This window comes from Saimiri boliviensis, chromosome 2 (assembly GCF_048565385.1).
Source record: "Saimiri boliviensis isolate mSaiBol1 chromosome 2, mSaiBol1.pri, whole genome shotgun sequence".
In the NCBI taxonomy this organism is placed as follows: domain Eukaryota; kingdom Metazoa; phylum Chordata; class Mammalia; order Primates; family Cebidae; genus Saimiri; species Saimiri boliviensis.
The window spans coordinates 71,598,569-71,620,496 of NC_133450.1; the positions used below are offsets into that span (position 1 = coordinate 71,598,569).

Genomic DNA, 21,928 nt, shown 5'->3' on the forward strand with positions numbered 1-21,928 from the left:
ATTGATTTTGTGCATGGTTTGAGTCAGTATTTGTTTTCCTTCTTTTGGTTATGTAGTTGATATAAACCGTTTGTTGAAAAGACTGTCCTGTCCTGAGAGCATTGCAGTGGGCTCTCAGGTAACCATGTGTGTTTGAGTGTCTTTCTGGATACCCTATTCTGTACCATTGGCCTGCTTATCTGTCTTTGTGCCAGTGCCACACTGTTTGAACTATTGGCTTCATAATGATATCTGCTAGCATACGTTCTCCAGGTTCCTATTTCTTTAACATTGTCTTTGCTAGTCTTTGCTCTTTGAACTTACATATAAATTTTAGAATTGGCTTATTGCTTTCCACAAAAATATTTTGGGATTTTGACCGACATTGCGTTTACTCTATGGAGCAATTTGGAAAGAACTGATGTCTTCTCTTCCATAGATGTAGTAGGCCCCTATAATTATTTAGATGTTCTTCTATTTATCTCAGTTGTGTTTGTAGTTTTCTGTATCTGTAGACATAATACACAACATCTATGTCTGTTTTCTTCTAACTGCTTAATTCTTACTCTTTTTTTTTTTTTGATTACTTGTGATTATACAGTCTTTATGTCATTTGGTTGTCAGCTGTATTTGCTCTGTTTTTTTGCTATTTCTAATATATATAAGTTCTATAATGATGGTGGTTTTGTTTAGCTATGCAGTTTCCTTGTTATCCTTTTGTCTTTTAAAAAATCGTTTCCTTTATTTTTAAAAAAGTAAGTATTTTTTAATCTATTTTTTTAAAGCCTCTGATACATTTTATAAAATTTTCTTCCTTGGGAGAGGAGTGTTTTCTTTCAGAGGTGGAGTCTTCAACTATCTTTTGCATGTTGTGAGCTTCTCTTTCAGTTTTTCTTGTCTCCTGGTATTCTTTGTTGGCATGCTTATTCTGTCTTATTTATATTGGGTAAGGATAGCTTCATGTGAATTTACTAGGTTATTGGATTCCCGAATCTTTGACTTTCCCGCCTTTGAGAATGTTATTCTTCATAGTTTGGATTTTAGGGCTTGATATATTGTCAATTCGTTTTCTTTGCCTACAGGTACATATTTAGGGGTGGATCTGGTGAGCTGTAGGCCAAATTATCAGTCTTTTTCCAGTATTTGCTTCTGTTCTCTGCCTACACCCAGAAGAAGCAAAAATGTGAGTTTATTAATTTGGGTTGTTCTTAGTTAATCCACAGTGAAAAAAAGACTACATGGGTGATCTCTTCTCCGTGGCTTTAGTTCTTTATGTGTTTCTTATTTATGTTCTCTTTTCTCACTGGTTCTGGCAATTCCGTGTTTACTGTTGAAGATAATGATTTTGATTATTCTGCCCTCTTTCACCAGGTTTCTTCCCAGCCAGGGAAGAAACAAAATTACAGGTCCTGCTTTTCAGGAGTCACTGTGGGCATAGGGAGGGTTTCCTCTTTTCAAGGGGCTTTTTAAGTCTTTTCTCCCCCAGGCTGCCTGACTTACATCTTCTCAGTTGGGGGCTACTAGTGAAAAATTTCAGAATGGTGTTTGCTCACATTCTTGGAGTGTCTGACAAACTTCATGGTCATCACTTTTCAAAGGTTATGCTGCGAAGCTATGCTACTTCTGTTTGCTGCGGAAATGTTTCTTGATTGTTATTTTGGGTTCATTACTTCAGATTTTAGGTGGAGGTAAGTTGTAAAATCTTAACCTCCAAAATGTCTTTACTCTTGTTTTTATTTTTTAACACATTTTAATTTGTTTATGTGTATGAACATTTAATTAGAATTTATATCCTTTCTCACAAGAGTAAACAGAGCTTACTGTTTTTACCTTTACCCTCTGAGCCCTCCACAAACCATCTCTCATACTACAATCGTCTGGAATTTTTAGTTCTATTATTTGGTGTCATTTGTATACTATATATTATTATTTAGAGTTTATCATGAGTCTGACATATTTTGTGTTTTATTTGTTTGTTTGTTTGTTATCCATGTCCTTTCTCTTGGCTTTATGTTTTTGAGTATATGCTCAATTTTTCTTTAAAGAAAGCTTCTGAATGGTAAACTTGTAAATTGTAGGAAGTCCAAAAATGTCTGTATTTTTTCCCTAGTTGAAAACTAATGTGGCTATGTAGTTTTTAATTGAAGACATTGCTTTGTTGCCTTCTAACATCCAATTTTCCTGATTTTTGTTGTTTATTTGATTTTTGTGTTTTCACTCTCGCTTTGAAGCTTCTTGCCTTTCTCTTTGTCCTGGCATTCTGCAGGTACGTGTACACAAGTGTATGTGTTCTAGTTCGTTTTTAACACTTCATTCATCTTTCTTGGTGCTTGGGGGACCTTTTTCATCTAAAGGCCTAATGCCTGTCTTAAATGCTTGAAAAATTTATTTTCTTATGTTTGTTGGCTTCCTGTATGTCTTCTTTTGTAAAGTGTCTGTTCATATCCTTCGCCCATTTTTGAATGGGCTTGTTTGTTTTTTTCTTGTAGATCTGTTTTAGTTCTTTGTAAATTCTGGATATCAGTCCCTTGTCAGATGGGTAGGCTGCAAAAATTTTTTCCCATTCTGTTGGTTGCCAATTCACTCTACTGACTGTTTTGCCGTGCAGAAGCTGTGGAGTTTGATTAGGTCCCATTTGTCTATTTTGGCTTTTGTTGCCATTGCTTTTGGTGTTTTGGTCATGAAGTCCTTGCCTACGCCTATGTCCTGAATGGTTTTGCCTAGATTTTCTTCTAGGGTTTTTATGGTGTTAGGTCTGATGTTTAATGCTCATCATCACTGGTCATTAGAGAAATACAAATCAAAACCACATTGAGATACCATCTCACACCAGTTAGAATGGCGATCATTAAAAAATCTGGAGACAACAGATGCTGGAGAGGATGTGGAGAAATAGGAACACTTTTACACTGTTGGTGGGAGTGTAAATTAATTCAACCATTGTGGAAGACAGTGTGGCGATTCCTCAATGACCTAGAAATAGAAATCCCATTTGACCCAGCAATCCCATTACTGGGTATATATCCAAAGGATTATAAATCATTCTACTATAAGGACACATGCACACAAATGTTCATTGCAGCACTGTTTACAATAGCAAAGACCTGGAACCAACCCAAATGCCCATCGACGATAGACTGGATAGGAAAAATGTGGTACATATACACCATGGAATATTACGCAGCCATCAAAAATGATGAGTTTGCATCCTTTGTAGGGACATGGATGAACCTGGAAACCATCATTCTCAGCAAACTTGACGCAAGAGCAGAAAATCAAACACCACGTGTTCTCACTCATAGGCGGGTGTTGAACAATGAGAACACATGGACACAGGGAGGGGAGCACTACACACTGGGGTCCGTTGGGGGGAAATGGGGGAGGGACGGGGAGGTGGGGAGGTGGGAAGAGGTAGCATGGGGAGAAATGACAGATACAGGTGAGGGGAAGGAAGGCAGCAAACTACACTGCCATGTGTGTACCTATGCAGCAATCTTGCATATTCTTCACATGTGCCCCCAAACCTAAAATGCAATAAAAATAAATAAATAAATAAAAAGAAACATTTATTTTCTGTGTATGTTAGCGTTTCCTTTCCTTTTCTTCTCTGTTCTGTGCCTCCAGAACTCCTACCACATGAATCTGGGAACTCTGGAAGCTGGTTACTTTTCTCCATGTCTGCCAGCTCTTCGACCACGTATTTTCCTGTCCTTAACACTGTTCGGTATCGCTCACTTGTTTCATCTGTTTCGCTTTTTAGTCATATTTCAGTGGTACTAGTTCTTTTTTTTTTTTTTTTTTAACATGCCAGCATATTCTTGTTTTATTGGTAAGATGACCTCTTAAATTCTTCCTTTGAGAATAGTAATTATGAGACTTTTCTATATTAACTGTTTTGGCATAGGGATTAATTGTTCCTTTTGAGTTTAATGTCTTTCTGTTTTGGTTTTGTGGTTCTGTGATGTTTTTTCCCAATGTTTATTATCTAGTCCTTTTCTTGTTGTTTGACTAATTTTAATAGGGTATACCTCAGTCTAAATTGGAATGCCTGTTTTCCTGTTAGTTTAATAGAATTTTTATTACAGACATCTACTTCTAGTGATTTCAGAAATGAGTGAAATTTGTGGCCAGATAACTTGTTTTTTGGGTGCCAGGACTCCCTGCTTCTCTAGTTTCTTTTTCTAGTCTGGGTCCTTTAACACACAGGTACCTCAGATCATTTTAATGGAGGTGCTTGTGTAGCTGTGGGTGGCATCCTTGGTTGCATATTATAATAGATTCACCTGGGAGCTTTTAAGTATCCCACTATCTGGGCTGCACCCAGACCGAGTAAATCAAAAGCTATAAGGTTGGGACCCTTACAGTTTTTAAAAAACTTCCTAGGTGATTTCATTGTGCAGACATAGTTAAGAACCACTGCATATCAAAATTTGAGTATCTGAATTACAGCTTCCATGCAGAATGCAGCCCTTTTCCAAATAGGCATAGCAGATATTGGGCATTTTAGACTTTACATTGTAGCATTTATCAGCCCCGTGACCAGCTTTTGCATGTGGGCAGTGATGCACAGATACTATATTTTGACCTTTGTGTATATAAGTACATTACCGTAAGGGATACATAAGGAAATTTGGTATTATATAAATGTCTTGAATGGTGCCCAGCAGAATTTCTTAAAGTAATGAACGGACATGCTTGTAAGAAGTACTCAAAATTGAGATCTCTAAGGATACTATTAGATTTGTTTTTCTGATGTAATGGCCAGTTCTTAGGAAATGTTAAACAGTTATGTGCATTTTTCTTTTTTGAGACAGGGTTTTGCTCTTGTTGCCCAGGCGGGAGTGCAATGGCATGATCTTGGCTCACTATAACCTCTGCCTCTTGGGTTCAAGGGATTCTCCTGCCTCAGCCTCGCAAGTAGCTGGGATTACAGGCTCACACCACTACACCTGGTTAATTTTGTGTTTTAAGTAGAGAGACAGGGTTTCTCCACGTTGGTCAGGCTGGTCTCAAACTCCTGACTGCAGGTGATCTGCCTGCCTTGGCCTCCCAAAGTGCTGGGATTGCAGGCATGAGCCACCATGCCCCACCTCTGTGCATTTCTTTTTAATAATGGATGAGTTTTTTTTAAAAAAGTTCCCATCTTTCTAGTTTCTTTTTTTTTTTTTTTTTTTTTCTTCATGTGAAGCCTCCAGTGCTGGCTTCATAGTTTTTTTTTTTTTTTTTTTTTTTTTTTGCATTTTAGGTTTTGGGGTACATGTGATGAACATGCAAGATTGTTGCATAGGTACACACATGGCAGTGTGCTTTGCTGCCTTCCGTCCCCTCACCTGTATCTGTCATTTCTCCCCATGCTATCCCTTTCTACTTTCTTGATGACAATAAAATAACATGGAATTTGAACCTTCTAATAAACTAACATCTCACATCTTTAAAAGTTCAGTTTATGGAATAGAGTATTAGGCACATGTGAATGAAGACTGGGTTATATTTTACTTATGGAGTATGTATGTTAAAATAGATTATTTTGAATAGTAAATAATTATGAATTGGTAAAAGTTGATTTTGCAGTACAAGACAAGATGCTAATTACTGTGAAATAAATATTAAACTATAGCTCCATCTTGTTAAGACAGAATATAGCCGGACGCGGTGGCTCAGGCCTGTAATCCCGGCACTTTGGGAGGCCGAGGAGGGTGGATCACGAGGTCAAGAGATCGAGACCATCTTGGCCAAAAGTGGTGAAACCCCGTCTCAACTAAAAATACAAAAAAAAATTAGCTGGACGTGGTGGCACATGCCTGTGATCCCAGCTACTTGGGAGGCTGAGACAGGAGAATTGCTTGAACCCAGGAGGCAGAGGTTGTGGTGAGCCGAGAATGCGCCATTGCACTCCAGCCTGGGCAACAAGAGTGAAACTCCGTCTCAAAAAAAAAAAAAAAAAAAAAAGAATATAAAAAATTTTTTTAAATAAGTAAAATATAGCTCCGTAACTTGCATTAAGAACATATAAGTCAAATTAATGAGTTCGTAGTTACCCTTTTTTAAAACCTTAAGCTGTTAATTGATACTAAAGGATAATAGGTACTTGACATAAAGCAGAGGACTCCTGACCACCAGAGAATTCTGTGTCTGCTATTTTCTGCCTCTGTGTTTAGGAATCAGGTGTTTTGTGGACACAAGTTTATTGAGAGAAGATTAGGTAGTTTGTTTTTAATAGTAACTCTAATGTAGGCCAGTTTGTTTGGTAATAAACTTGTTCATGTGTTGCTTGAGATCAGTTAATACCCCGCTAGTATATACATAGGTTTTTGTTTTCATTGATGTATTTATAAAGATTAGCCTCCTTAGTTTATAGTATTATATTAAATAACTTCCAAAATCTTACATTTTTAATTCTTGAGAATTCCTCAGAAGACTTGATTGTACTCAGTACAGGTAAAAGGATATTGCCCTTTTAAACTTTATCACTGAGCATTTATGTAGTATTCTGTATTCTTTCAGGACTTTTAAATTATTTTTTATGTCTTTTGCAGTATGTCTGTGAAATTTGTTCATAAGCGATGGGACTAAAACTCAGAAGAGACTAGGTGACTTGTTCAGGGCCATGCAATTATTATTATTATTATGCATTTATATAGCGTTTTTTCTTAGAGAAGTTCAAGGCATTCTAGTGATTTTAGGCATAAAAATGTTAAAAGCATAACTAGCCACTCATTTGCCTTTTCCTATAAATTGTACTTGAAACATCTTAACTTTGCCAAAAGTTTTCGACCTTAATGGTGCACATCACGGAACCCTCAGAGGAAAACATGAGTGGAGAGGTGTCACATTGACTTTAATCTAGAATAGAATACACTGACATATTAGTCTTCTAGACCTTAGTTCATCGAATCTCTGGAAACAGCTTTCATCTTGTTAAGTGACTATAGGTTTGATCATATTAAAGTTTCATGATCTCCTTGTAATATGAATGATGTTAGAATTGTGAAAAGCCATTGCTGCCAACAAGTTGGAAATTGAATTTACTGCTTTCAGAAGTGTCACTGGGCGATCATTCTAGGTTGTGCTTGCTATTATTATATGACATTTTGATGTAAGTTCTTAAGCATGTAGTACTCCTATAGATGATGTAATCAAGGATTAGCTTGTTTCTCAGCTCATCTGCTCGTCAACTGAGTGTGTTTTCTAGGAGAATGAATGACAGTAGAGCTTGAAAGCAGCTTTCACTGGTTCCTTAGTAAGCCAAGCTCAGGGGACATACATGTGCTCTAAAATAAGTGAACAGACAAATTATGTTGACTTTGTGAAGCAGTGCTTTTGCTGAAAAAGAAAAAAAATGTATTGCCTATGGACTGATCAACCCTAATAGCCAGCCAGATAGCTTTTTTCCCTGTTTATTTATTCTGAAAAAGTCTACCATTGTATCAGTATTTTTTGGCACATTTATATAAATTACCTAATTTTTGGTACACAATTTTTGGATAGTTACAGTAAATTCTTAATTTTTCATGGTATTGTAGGGTAGGATAGCTTGAACTAGTGAAGAACACAGATATTCCAAACTTTGTTTGCCATATATTTAACCGTTTTCTTTTGCTAAACTCATTTCTTCAGACCTGTTAATAATTAGCAAAATTGCTTGAGTTGTACTTCCTCTGTCTCCATAGTAGATGGTATCTACTAAAAATGTTGACAGGAGAGAGATCTAAATTTAAACAAGTAGACAACAACAACAAATCAAGAGTAGACTGTGAGGTAATGTGTGTGTTACATTTACATATGGATTGATAGTTCACAGAATGAATTTCCATGGTAGTGGGATTACATTGGACACCTATGTAAGAATGCTCATTTATGGAACCCTAAAAGGATTTCTTACAGTGTTTACATCAAAACAAATAGTTGGCAGAAATTAAACACGTGTATGTTTAATGTTTTTATAAAAGAAAATAAAATTTCTCTTTTCCTTTAACCATTTTATAGTGTCTCTTTTCAGCTTGAACATGACAGTGCCAGGCACACAGTAGATGCTTAGTAAGTATATGGTGGTGATCTTCACCTCTAACCTCTGTTCAGATGGAGATCAGTGCTGTTATGGAAGAAAATTGCAATATTCATTATTTTTATTACAGTCTTCATCACTGAAACTTATTGAAAATAGTAAATTCTAGCAGATTTTTTTGTTGTTTTGAGACGGAGTCTCACTCTGTTACCCACGCTGGAGTGCATTGGTACGATCTTGTCTCACTGCAACCTCCACCTCCTGTGTTCAAGCAGTTCTGCAGGGGTGACAGGCACGCGCCACTACATCCGGCTAATTTTTGTATTTTTGGTAGAGACGGGGTTTCGCTATGTTGACCAAGCTGGTCTTGAACCCCTGACCTCAAGTGATCCGCCCACATAGGCCTCTCAAAATGCTGGGATTATAGGCCTGAGCTACTGTGCTGGGCCTCTAGCAGGATATTTTTAGATTATTCGTCAAATTCATCTGTCTCTTTTTAAGTCATTTATTCATTTCCTAACTCTCCATCTTTTTATTTCTTCTCCTTTTAATTATATTTGACCTTTTTCTGCATTTTCTTAAAACATATCTGTAATTAATGTCCACTTAAATATTAACAGTTTTTGGGAGACTTAGAGGAAGATACGAAATTATCTCTTTATTACAATAATAGTTGAATAGTTACTCTACAGGTGCACATATGTATGTGTGCAAAACACTGTCTCAAGCTCGTTGAGGTTTAGAAAAATGAGGAAAACTATAGTCCTTGCCCTCAGGGAGCATACATAATAAGAGAAATAGAGAAGGTTATGGAATTAGTTTACATGAAGTACACAGGTGTCTGTACTATAATATAACTCTAGAAAAAATGCATTAAGAACACAGCAGCTAGAAACTGCTGTTGCCTGCTGTAAGTTCACATAGGGAGACAGCATAGTTCTGTGGAAAGGAAATTGCAATAAGAATAAAGAGCTCTGAGTTCAGGTCTTTTTGTCACTACCAGCTGAGAAATACTGAGCACATTCTCTTTGGTTTTTTTCTTTCCATAGCTTCAGGCTTTTTTTCTGTCTGTATAGTAGATTTTAACTAAATCTATCAGTTTCGTAAATACTGTGGTATAATAACATTTGCTTTACCTTCATAAAAGATGTGTCTTATCTTTTTTCTTTTACTTACTGCTGAGTAATATTCTATTTTCAACCACTGTTAGAGAATGTAATAATTTAATCAAATAAATAAAATAAGATTAACTGATTAATGTAGTCACATGGACTGATTAGTGCATACGGTATTTAAAGTGCTTTATTCTATGACGTGCTATGTGGAGCATTTTAAAACTTTAGGCCATATAGTCTAAATTTTTAAAATAAACATGTAGACTTTTGTCGTAAGGGATGGGCAAAACTCCAAGTAACACTGCCTGAGTACTCATCTCTTTTGGAGATAGCCATGAACCTGATTGGCTTTTCTTAGATGCTGTTGAAAGCATCTAGAGGTGATCTTTTGATGCTTAACTTGGGAAGCAAAGTTAATCTTTTGATGCTTAACTTGGGTCTTTGGTTTTCGCTTCTGAAGTTTTTTTTCTCTTTTCTGTTAAAACAGCTTTAAGCTTATAGCAGGTCTCCAATCAGTGTTTAGACTATTAGTAAATTATCAGTTCAAATGCATTTAGCCTGTTTTTCTTCCTGTTTCTAAATTGGAAGTGAGAAGCTGCTAATTAACTAAACTTTAGGCTAGCATATCTGAACAACTCAAAAATATAATGTGTAATATATATGCTAGTGCCCTTTGAAATAAGTCTAGTTTTTAAGATATTTTCGTTGTGCTGAATTAAAAGAATATTCTAAGTTTATTTTATAAGTTGCTCTAGTATATCATACAATGTTTTGGTTTCATATTAAACACAAATAAAGGCACCTGTGAGACCTGATGCAGAATGTGACAAAATCGGAGATTAGCATAGTCACTTTGTGAAGCCATTTTTCTCTTCAAAAGAAACCAAAATATGCTCTATCTGAAGCCTAAGGATGTTGACAAATAAAATGAAGCATTTGGAAATTTTTAGAAGGAAGACGCTGACAGCAGATTGCTTAGAATTTTACTCACTGCCTTTTAAAATGAGTAACAGATACTACCAAACTTGAAGCATTTTAGTTTGGTTTTTTAATTGGTCTGTAGACCATTGGCCCTTTCTATCCAGACTACGTACATTGATGGAAAAGTTGGGCAGGAGTTGCCTGGCTGAAGTGTGGATTAATGCAGTAGAGTGCTTTACCTAATGCATATTGCCTAAAGCACAGGTGTTTCTTTTGTTGGTTGAATACTGTCTGATTTTCCTTCCTATGTAATTTACCTGCATGGAGACTAAGAAAGCCCCCTTTTATTAAATAAGCTTGAAAACTAGATGAATACACTTAGGCGCTTGGGTAGAATGTATTGGATAGCTAGCTCCCTTTATAATGAGCATTTAAAAATCTGCCCTCCAAAAACTGGAAAATGCATTCTCTGCTGTATGGAAAGCAATATAGCACTGAAATATTCCTCCTTAATTTTGGTCTGAACGAACAAAAGTGTCTGTGTTTATTCCTGCCTAATGCATCACAAATCTGCTGACATGCTAACCTTGGAGTCTTGGCTGGCGTTAATCAGGCCTGTGCACCGGCAGGAAAGATGTACCTAATGCACTCCATCAGTGCAGTTTGCATATGGAAGTTCTCACAGGGGAGCTGCCCTGTGCCAGCTGAGGGTTACCTGCCCACTGCAGTTATTGTATGTAATTATCGAACCAATCTGTTCAGCCCAGCAGGGTTTAGATGGTAATCATGAAGCAACACTTCGGAAAAGAAAGATGTAAGGCATTCTCCCCTTTTCTTGTCAGTTATGTGAAGTTGTAGCCACTCGCACAGTTATTTTTGAGAGACAATACCTCCATATACAAATCTGCTAAGTGAATGCCTTTTAAAGTTTTTCGAGGTTTAGTCAAGTTGTTATTTTTGTATATGTGAAGCATTTTCTTTAGGAACATGGTGGGTATCTCTGAGTTCTAATTTTCCACAGCTACCTTAAGAATGTTTTGAAACAGTGGGATTAATTGTAATACATAGATAATAACAGTTCTGACCATTTGGAGGTTTTACGATAATGTGGCTTGAATAGAGTTCAGCTTTCCCATGTAATTCTCTTTGAAACAGAACCCATGGTTGCCATTAGGAAAACGAACAATGTGTTGTCAGCAGGTATTACCCTCTTTTCTAGCTGTATACAGAATGGCGTGCAGCAAGGAACCCTCTCAGTTGAAGTTTAACTTATTGTTAATTGTTAGAAAATATAAATGAGGACATTTTGTTTCATTGTGAACCTGTGAAATTTGGGGCATATCAGATGGTTTTCTAAATGATACAGTCTTATTTTAGGCAACCAAGAGAAGCTTTGGATTAAAATTTGGATTTTAACCTGTTTAAATTTGAAACTACGCAAGATAAAGTTATATAAAAAATTCCAAGTTTTGTATTTATTACTAATGTCCCTCTATAATTTTATCTATGTATAGAGATGCTGGAGAATTTAGAAACTTCACACAGAACTGGGTATGTTAAAAAATGTTGTATACTGGTAGAAAGTAATAAAATGAAATTGAAGGACCATTTGGGAAGAATGGATGGTGACAGAATGTAAGCACTGAATCCTAAATGACACTTTACTAGAAAAATAGGACAGGCCCAAGAGAATATGGGAAATGCAGACGGTTTTTAAGATTTTAGGAGAGCTTTGTACTTTTAGGACTATTATTTAAGGTTGATGGCCTTCTTAAACTTTTAATAAACAGTATGCTAAAAGAGAAACATTTATTACAAGTTTTCCATTATTGATTCATAAATAGAATTTTACCACCCATGTTATGTGGTACAAACACTGATGCAATGTATGGGGCAAGACATATATTTTTTCCATTTAATAAATAGATTGTCCTTTCTCCAACTCACCCACATTGTACAATGTGAAGAGTACCATTGGCCTGAGTGGTGATAGCAAGTTTGTAAAAAATTTTGTTTTAGAAGAGTTTCTGTAACCATCAGTCCTGATGGTTAAAACATAGCTTTCAATAATGAAGTATATAAAGCCTGAAAAGTTGGAGGTGGATATAACAAATACACCTACCATCTGGGTTAACTGTCTAGCTGAAAGTTCTCTGACTCCCCTTTTCTTTTATCCCTCATCCATTCCTTTAGGTAACCACTATCCTGAAGCTGAGAATATTCTTCCTGTGTGTTTTGACACACACACACACACACACACACACACACACACACACACCCACCCACACCCAATATGTAACAAGTTTGTCGTTTACTTGACTGTCAGACCATATCTTTTTTTTTTCTCTCTCTCTCTGTCTCTCTCTCAAATTTTTATATGTAAGAAGCGAAAGAAAGAAATTGAAGAAAGCAAGGAATCTGATGTTGAAGATATGGAATGCTCAAATACACAGACAGAGGAGCCCATACAGACCCGTAAGTTGAACAGTTTTGCCTAGCTGCTTCCATATGTAAACATACATTTCATTTCCTCTCACTAGATGAGGGGCCAGCTATTTGGGTCATGACCTTTTGATTTTATAATAAAATACCATAAGATCTTTAAATGGTATGTATTGTAGTGTCTTTTGTACACACAATAGATTATTTACTCTCCACAATAATTATAAAGTTGAGACCGGGAAGTTTCCTTCATTTTGCAGATTTGGGTGGCAGAGCTGCCAGGCATGGTGACGTGTACCTGTAGTCTCAGCTACTCAGGAGGCTGATGCCGGAGGATCACTTGAGTCAGGAGTTTGAGTCCAGTCTGGGCAACACAGAAACCCCATCTCTAAAATATAAATAGATAAATGACTGAGCTGTTGCGAAAGGGTTAGTGATAGAGACCAGAACTCTTAACTCTCAGGCTAATATCTTTCCACTTCCTCAAATTGATCTCACATAACTCTGGTTGTGATAGTGAGTGTCAGGGGTCCGACATGGACTTATTGCAACTGAGCTGCCTGATTGTTCCTTATAAAGTTTGTCAGCTTCTTTTTTTCTGAGCAAGTTAAGAGGAAAGAAATTAAAGCTTTGTGGATGATCATTTTTCAGAGTTCTTAAAACAAAAATCCAAGGTATGAAGTCACTTCTGAGATGGCTTATAAACTGGCACTGAAGGTACTTCAGTAATGGAGTAGTTCCAGAAATGACATTAGCAAAGGCAACATCTGCAAAGAGCAGAACTAAGTTGGACTCTGGTCTGATACGTTTAATAAACTACCAGCCAATGTGTTCCAGGATTCACATGATATGATGATGTACTTGACTCAATAAGGAGAGTTACTCAGTGTGACCCACAGTACATTTTTTTTTTTTTTAAAGATTTCTCCTGTCCCTTTTTTTGAATTACTATTTTGTTCATTCTGAAGTATTTCTTGGTTTCTAACAGAAAAGGCTTATTTTTGATTTAAAAAAAAAAAAACCTGTTTTTTTAAAGCATAGATGCCATATTGAGTAAGACCACCAATTTATTTTCCCTTCCTTTTGCTAGTGGCATCAGTGCATGTTTGTGGAAAGCAAAGTGTTCAGCTTTCAAAGAGAATTATTTTTGGCTTGATTTTATTAATGTGTTCTTTGTTATTATGATTAGAATATCCTTTGGTTTAATCTGCTTTAACCAAAGAAAAATTGAGGTATCCGAAGAGGGAATATGTAACTCCACACTGAAGGTGAAAGGTTTTGAAGTAGTCCCTCTCTTTTTTCTGCCGCCGTTTTCCATTCGCTACTGTCTTTTTTTTCCCTCTTCCCCTGTCTTGTTCATTTTGTTATTAGGAAGTGAGGAGTCCCAAGGAGCAATACACCGAAGCATGTCTCAGCCAGAGGCTAGCTGCAGCAGCTATGACAGTGAGTGGGAACAAAATTAAGGAGCATTTATAAAGATACAGTAATATTCTTAAAAAACAATTCCTTAAATTTTAAACCTGGCAAGTTTAGTTTTGGTAGATCCTGAATTGTTTTAGTGAGATTGACACTCATTATGTCAGTCTCAGCTGCGCATCAGGAAGACTCATTCCTCTGGACTGCCTGGACGTCATTTGTTACCTGAACTTTGCTTAATGAACGTCAAGGGTTTTACTTTGATAGATAAATGCTTTTAAATTCTAGTATAATTATGAAAATTTTTTAACCTAAATTTTTAGTGTAAGGTCTTCTACTGATGGTTTTTCCCATGAAAAATTTACTTCCCCCTCCTGTTCATAAAATGGAGACTGCTTTTGTTGGTGTTGATTTTGGACCATTCCTGAGGGATCTTTGGAGAAAGCATGACTAGTCAAAATGTTAGTATTTTTGTTATCTTATTAATGAGAAAAGAGTAAAGTCATAAATAATTTAAGAAGAACAATTCAGTTTGTTTGACATAAGTTTTTAAGAAAATAAAGAATAATCAGATTCACCCTTATTTATGTAAATGCAGAATTGCTTTTCTTAAAATGCTGTTTATTTCCCCCATTACAGTTCACTTTTTTCCCCCTAAAGTACAAGGCAAGTTAAGGTATTTTACTATCAAAATAATAATAAGTGAGATAAATATTATCTGATGGTAAAATGTTATTGCTTCCAATACAAAAAGCCAAGAGTTCATGTAAATGTGTACTTTTAAATTTATCCATTTAAAGTAACTTGAAGGAGAAGACAAATTATTACATTTGATTTTTTAAAAAATTTCAAGATATATAATACAATTCAGTGAATTCTGTGTTTTAGAGCTTTAAGATTTTCTGTCATAAACATGTTTCAAGAATGGTTACCTCTAACAGCAGCCTTAGAAATGTCAGTTTCTTCATTAACAATTTTATTTTCAAACACAATTTATGATTTACAATATGGTAAGAGATTTTTCTCACTGTGATCTTTCATAATACTGTGCCTAGCAAAATGGGAGCAACTTTCCTTTAATATCTATTTAGACCATTTTAAAAGCGTGTATAATTTTCTGATACACCTGAACTCATTTTGAATAGTTGGGGGTCTATTGTGTAAGAACACATTCTGAAAGCTTTCAAAATGTGTATTGTGTAGGTTTTCTCAAATAAAGAGAGGAAGTGATGGGATGGTTTTCAAGAAGAACAGAGGCCTCTAATCCTTTTATTTTTATGCAAGGCATAATTTTTACCAGTTGAGAAAATTTGGTTATTTGCTGCAAGTAATTTTTCCCCTCACAAAATGATAGCCTTTAAAAATCATACATATTCTGGCATTTCAGAATCATGCCAGTATTTCAGAATTGTGCTAAAAATTAGCTAATACAGCCATGGTATTTATGGCTGGTGTACTTTCCCCTCCAGTTCATAAAATGGAGACTGCTTTTGTTGGTACTGATGTTGGACCGTTCCAGAGGAATCTTCAGAGAAAGCATTTTTGACTAGCCAAAAAGTAGATATTTTTAAGGGAACCCTACAAAGGAATTTTCCACCTTTTTTTCCCTACTGCATTACAGAGCCATAGAAGAGCATCCCAAACTTGTATGTTATTTTCCACATATCAAATTATTACATTAGTCTTATCATTGGACCCTCTGCCAGTAGTGTATATTAGGAAATGGTTATATTTTATTAAAGAGTTTTTTTTTTCTGTAATAATCAGAATTGATTATTAGGGAAAATATTGAATTGATATATGCAACAAGGTGCATAGGACTGATTATATAAATCCAGGCAGTAATACCACTTTCAGTTGCAGTGAAAAACTTTAGATTGATGAAGATAAGCAACAATGATATTTAATTTCAGAGTAAAATGGCAAATTAAGATATTAATGAGAATAATGCTATTTAAGTTATAGCTCTATAGTTGTTAAACTTTAGTGTGCTTTGTAGTGTGGTTAAAGATTGAAAATGTATTGAAAGGAGATATAAGTATTGATTATTGACCTTGATTTTGTAATACCCCTTTATGCCCATCTTGCTATCACAGCATTTTCAGTTTTCTGTGCAGAATTAATTTCAAATTTCTTGAAACAGGCCAGGTGTGGTGGCTCATGCCTGTAATCCCAGCATTTGGGAGGCCAAGATGGGCAGATCATTTAAGGTCAGGAGTTTGAGACCAGACTGACCAACATGGTGAAACCCCTGACTCTACTAAAATATAAAAATTAGCCAGGCGTGGTGACAGGCGCCTGTATCCTCAGCTAATCTGGAAGCTGAGGCAGCAGAATCACTTGAACCCAGAAGGCGGAGGTTGCAGTGAGCCAAGATCACGACACAACACTCTAGCCTGGCGACAGAGCGAAATTACCTCTCTAAGTAACTAACTAACTAACTAGCTAACTGACTAACTGGTTTCTTGAAATAAAAACCTAAAAGTCTATGGTGGGATATTTTTAATAGAAGGCTATGTTACAGAAATTGAAGAAAAAACTCAAATTTTGAAATCAATCATAGTACAATATGTAGGGTATGTATTATGAGTGGCAGAAAAAGGGATATTCATATAGTTTGCTGTCATTTGAACTGTATGGCAATTATATAGAAACTATGTATAATTTGGAAAAATTAAAAATGCTAGTTTTGAAACTGACCTGTATGTTAAGTAAACCCATAATCAGAAAACCTTTAGATATATGTGGTAGAATTTTGTTCCACATTCAAAGAATGTTTTGTACTTTTGAGAAAATAATTATTGATCTTTTTGGTTTTTTATGCAGTCATTGATTAATTGTGAGCACCATGCTTTCCCTCACTCTGGTGGCTCTGCTCTTTCCTGGCAGAGCGTAACATGCAACAGTGGGAAGGAAATGGCCCTGCATCTTTTGGCAGCACTAGGGAGCCATGATCAGGCTGACTGCTGCGCCCAGAGGTGGAGTAGGAGTAGTAGGTGGGGTGAAATGTCTCCTTGGTGAGGCAGAATTCCCATGTCCCTAATAGAGAGTCACTGATTTATTCCAAACCAAGACTAGTTAGATAGAAGCTGTCATAAGGGACTTAGACCAGTATCACCTATGATCCTTTCCTAGGAGGCTACTCATTTGGGATCCGTGTAATTCCTAATGGAAAAGACATTCCATTTCAGAGTATCCCAGTACTCTCCTGCCTAAAGGCTGTAGGTAATAGGCTTTAAAAAGCAACCCATTCCCTTGCTTTTCATAACATGCATGACCTCATCTCTTCCCCCTAAGGAATGAATGCTTCTCTATATTGCTACAGTTTATATGTGTGGAGATAATATTTTAAATTTTACAATAAATGTAAATTTTGGAGAAAACAATTTCAGTGTTAGTAAAAATTGGATAGATTTTATAAGTCAAAGGATTTTTACATGGCTTAAGACTAGAAGGTAGGTTCCGTCAGCATATTTTTTGACATACTAAAAAATTGACCCAATTTTCTAAGATTTTCAGGGTGTTAGCATTTATACCTTTGTGTGTCAGTTTTATCTTTGCAAATCACCAGACTCAATTCAATTTTAAAATGTTAATAACTATATTAAGGGATGTTTATATTTCTGTTCTTTTGCTTTCGTAAATTATTGATTAATGATTTAAGTGTCTTTGATTTGTCTTCAAGGTTCAAGAACCAGAAAGAGAGTCCAGAAGTAATTCAGATGCTGTGAACCAGCTTCTCTTTTCTTTGCTTTCTTTGACATTTTTCTCCTTTTCTATTTGAAAGTGTTTTATTTTCATGTGAGTCTTGCAAAGTGGAAGTAATAATTAAATACCCATGTGTTTGGAAAACATAAACTTTTTTATAAAAATAAATATTTTGTACAATTTATTAAAGGCTAATTTATGACATTTCAAAATCTTCAGGTTTTACTCCTTAAGTTATTCCAAAGCCATATGTTTTTGATGTTTTGGAGTACATATATAAGAAAATTACTATGACATGCACTTTTCTAATCATTGTACATTTCTCAGAGTGGATAAAAATGTTTGACAAAGTCCTCACTTTTAAGGAAATGCAAAGCTTAAAATAAAAATCTCTTTTGTTTGATACAAATGCACAATATGTTGTGGTCATAAGGTTTGGTTTGTATTGATTTTGTTTTGTTCCAGAATCTTTTATTAAGCACCTGCTGTATGAGACAGGAAGTAACAAAGCTGAGAAAGGAATATGAAATAAAAAGTGGAGTAAACATGAGTATCCATGAGGGAGAAAATCTACAAAGGTGAAAGTTAGATTACATAAGAATTACGTCAGTATGCGAGCTGTATGACAAGAAAACCAGTGATAAATGATCAAGTGGTGTGTGGTTAAACATGGTATAAAGACTGGCTTCATTCAAGGAAGTCCTGTGGCTAGAAATTAATATATCTAGTCTATTGTTCATTCACAGGAGTTTATTTTTCTTAAGGTTTCTCTTTCATAGCATGTAATATTTGTACAGTAAACCAAGTGCTTCCGAGTTTCAGTGATTAGAAATTTTAAGATCTGGAATTTTTAAAGTTACCTTGGGAACAAAAGCTTGGAATTTTAACATATTTATGAACAATTTCAGGATTCATTACTCAAATTTTACTTGGTTAGAGAAATTGGGATCGGACTATTTTCTGATGGGTGGTATAACTTACCACTTATAACGTACACAGTGTGTTTAGAATGTATATGGACATAGTTTCGTTTAAATATTTAAGTATTTTAATATGTATTCAGTATACAGCTAGCACATTAAACTGGTGATTTCTCTACTACTTAGGACAAGCCTAAAGTAGGTATTTCAATTTTTAAAGGCAAGTTGATTTGAGGGAAAAAAATAAATGTACAGGTGGGATATGGACATACCAGAAATACCATACCAGGATGGTACCAAGTTTGAGAAACTATGAACCAGTATAAAGACTCTTTTGTTTGTTTGTTTGTTTTCTTTCTTTCTTTCTTTTTTTTTTTTTTTTTTTTTGAGACGTAGTTTTGCTCTTGTTACCCAGGCTTCAGTGCAATGGTGCGATCTCGGCTCACTGCAACCTCCGCCTCCTGGGCTCAGGCAATTCTCCTGCTTCAGCCTCCTGAGTAGCTGGGATTACAGGCACGCGCCACCATGCCCAGCTAATTTTTTGTATTTTTAGTAGAGACGGGGTTTCACCATGTTGATCAGGATGGTCTCGATATCTTGACCTCGTGATCCACCCGCCTCGGCCTCCCAAAGTGCTGGGATTACAGGCTTGAGCCACTGCACCCGGCCTAAAGACTCTTTTTAACTTCTGGCCCTCTCATGTGGCTATTCAGTTGTCAGAATCATTTATCACCAAAATGGTTAGATACTGAAAAACGCAAAACCTCTGCAGACTTCCCTTTGAAGATTAACCTTTTAATGCCTCCTGAAGTTCTAGAGCTACGTATCTTTACAGATTAGAAAATTTGATTTTGGGCAGAGGTTTCTCCTGCTTTCTGTAGAATGTTAGCTTTTAGTACTTACCAGTGTTAATGTCCTCAAGTTTATTTGTAACATCTAAATCAACTCTCAAATTCTGTTTTAAACACATGAATGCTTAAAATAGAATAAAACATGTGTGGTGTGTTTTTCTGTATATACCGTAGTCGCTGTATTTTTCAGAACACAAAAACGTAGCAAAACTTGTTGGTTAAATATTAAGAAAACAAATACGTCCTCACATATTGTTTTAAACAAGTGGTGGCTTTTTTTTTTTTAATGTTACCATATTGGCAGGGCTACAGAAATTAATGAAAAACTACTAGCCATAGTAACCAGTTTGATTAGTTAGCTACAACCCTCGTTCTGCTATTTTATTCCCTACCTTGTACTTTTTTATTCTGTTCCCCTTTTAAGAAATGGTTAAGCAACCTCGTCATTCGGAGTTATTTTTTCCCTTGTCCTTTTCAGTTCTATGTTTGGTATTTTTATTTTGGATTGCTTTTATTTTCTTTCTAATCCCTGAATGGAGTGGATTTGCCATTCTTTGTTCTCCTTTCACAATCCAACTTGCATATTCTAACGTGTTAGTTCCATTTTCTCCTGCCTTCTCTGCCGTTTTCCTTAGGTCCTTACTGAGCTGAGGTTTTTTTAGTCTGTTGAGGATCAGCACCACTGCCAGGCTCTTGTTCGTCACACAACAGGATGTATATGTTTTCTAGAAAGCAACTGATAAGTCTTTGGTAATTGACTGAGTCCTGAAGTGAAATAGCTTGTAGGTGTTCTTTAACAGTGATGTAAGACAAATCAAACACTAATAAGCCAGTTATAAAACCCTGATTATCTCTTTGAATTACTAAATTACGTGTGCACATAAAGACCCATGTTGCATAGCAATAAAGTGGTGGAAATATAAATAATTGATTTGTATTTGTGTAGGGCGATATACATGTCCACAGTTGAACGTTATATGTTTGTTTATCCTTCAAAATTTTATTTTAATGCTCTATATTTTTGGATTATAAGGGTGTATTAATAATACATGGCCATTTAAAATAGTTTAGAATATACAGAAAAGTATCAATAGACAAACCAGCCATAATACTACCACCCACAGGCAACCACTGTTAATGTTTTGACACATTTTCTTCCTGTCATTTTTATCTTTAAATAGTTATACTTCATATATAACTTTATATTCTGCTTTTAAAAGTTAACATTAAATACTTTTTATATTATTATACTTCATGAATATAACTGCTGTGTTTCCTCTTTTTTTTTTTATGGATTTTTGAGACTTTCATGACCATTTTCATAATATTGTTTCCAATATTGGGATATTATAAACTATTTTTGAACAAAATTAGGCAGAAGTCTTCATTGACATATATGAATATTCTTAGATTTTCAAAAGGAAACCACTGAGTCAAAGACTTTGAAATGGAAAGTTGTGCATGCATATTATTAAATTGCTTTGCAAAAATCTGTCTGTTAACACTTCGCCCAGTAGGTCCGAGTGCTCAGCCTACATTTTTGTCATTTTTGAGGAATATAGACTGAAAGTTTGTGTCCCCTGCATTGTTCCTGTGTTTAAGCCTAACCCCTAAGATGATGGTCTTTGGAGGTGGGCCTTTGAGAAGTGATTAGGCCATGAGGGTGAAGCCTTCATGAATGGGATTCATGCCTTTATAAGAGGAGACAGGAGAGAGATGATGCCTGTCCCTGTCATGTGACCATCTGCAAACCAGGAAGATGGCCCTCGCCAGGAATAGGATCTGGCAGAAATTCTATTTCTCAGCCTCCGGAACTGTGTGAAATAAATGTTTGCTATTTAAGCCACCCAGACTAACACATTAAGTTTTATTTTTATAATTTGATAAGGTAAATTTTCTTTTTTATTGCTAGTGCACCCAAACCTTTATTTGTAAACTAATCACTCTTTTCTTATGTGTTGGTATGTACTATTTATACAGTAATGACCTTAACTCTTTGCCATTTTTGTTGCTGACTTTTCCCCATTTATTTTTTGTGTATATTTTTAATGTTTATGAAGTTTAGCTTTTATGGCTTTAATCTATGGATCTTTCATTGTAATTTCTGCAACTGTTTTAAAATATTTTTCATCTGGAAATTAGAAATATTTACCATGACTTTCTCTAGGCTTTTTTTGTTTTAATGCTTCTAAATTTTCAATTCAAATGGAATTCAGTTTGGCATATGTGTGCTATGAGGTGAGGATCACAAAGATTTTTTTTTCTAAGCAGCTAGCCAGTAGCTTCAGTACCATTTGTTAAATAAATAATCTCTCCCACCCGTTCTCCCCCCTGGTTTGTGATGCCTGCTTTATTATATACTTTTGTTTCTAGACTATCTACTCAATTTCATTGATCTGTCTGTTCTTATGCCAGCACCACACTGACTTAATTAATGCCATTTTACTTATTAATTCTAATTTATCGCTCAAGCCACATTAACAGAAATCAAAATTCACTTATGATCCTACCACCACTACAGAAGTCTTAACTCTTGTCCTTTGGCTGTGTTAGTCCTGTTTTCATGCCTGC

At 35.6% G+C, this 21,928-nt stretch overlaps 1 protein-coding gene across 12 annotated transcripts in view; it reads left to right on the plus strand.

Moving 5' to 3' along the window:
* VRK1 (VRK serine/threonine kinase 1) overlaps window positions 1-21,681 on the plus strand; it is an 85,573-nt gene extending 63,892 nt beyond the window's left edge. For 7 of the 12 annotated variants that reach the window (XM_074393581.1, XM_074393579.1, XM_074393588.1 and 4 more), the window contains 2 exons: window positions 12,405-12,495; window positions 13,834-17,557. In XM_074393581.1, the coding sequence (XP_074249682.1) occupies window positions 12,405-12,495; window positions 13,834-13,925 (183 nt within the window). In that variant the 3' untranslated portion in view covers window positions 13,926-17,557. The other 5 variants (XM_003928841.4, XM_074393585.1, XM_074393587.1 and 2 more) reach the window with 3 other exon arrangements.
* The last annotated feature ends 247 nt before the right edge of the window (window positions 21,682-21,928 follow it).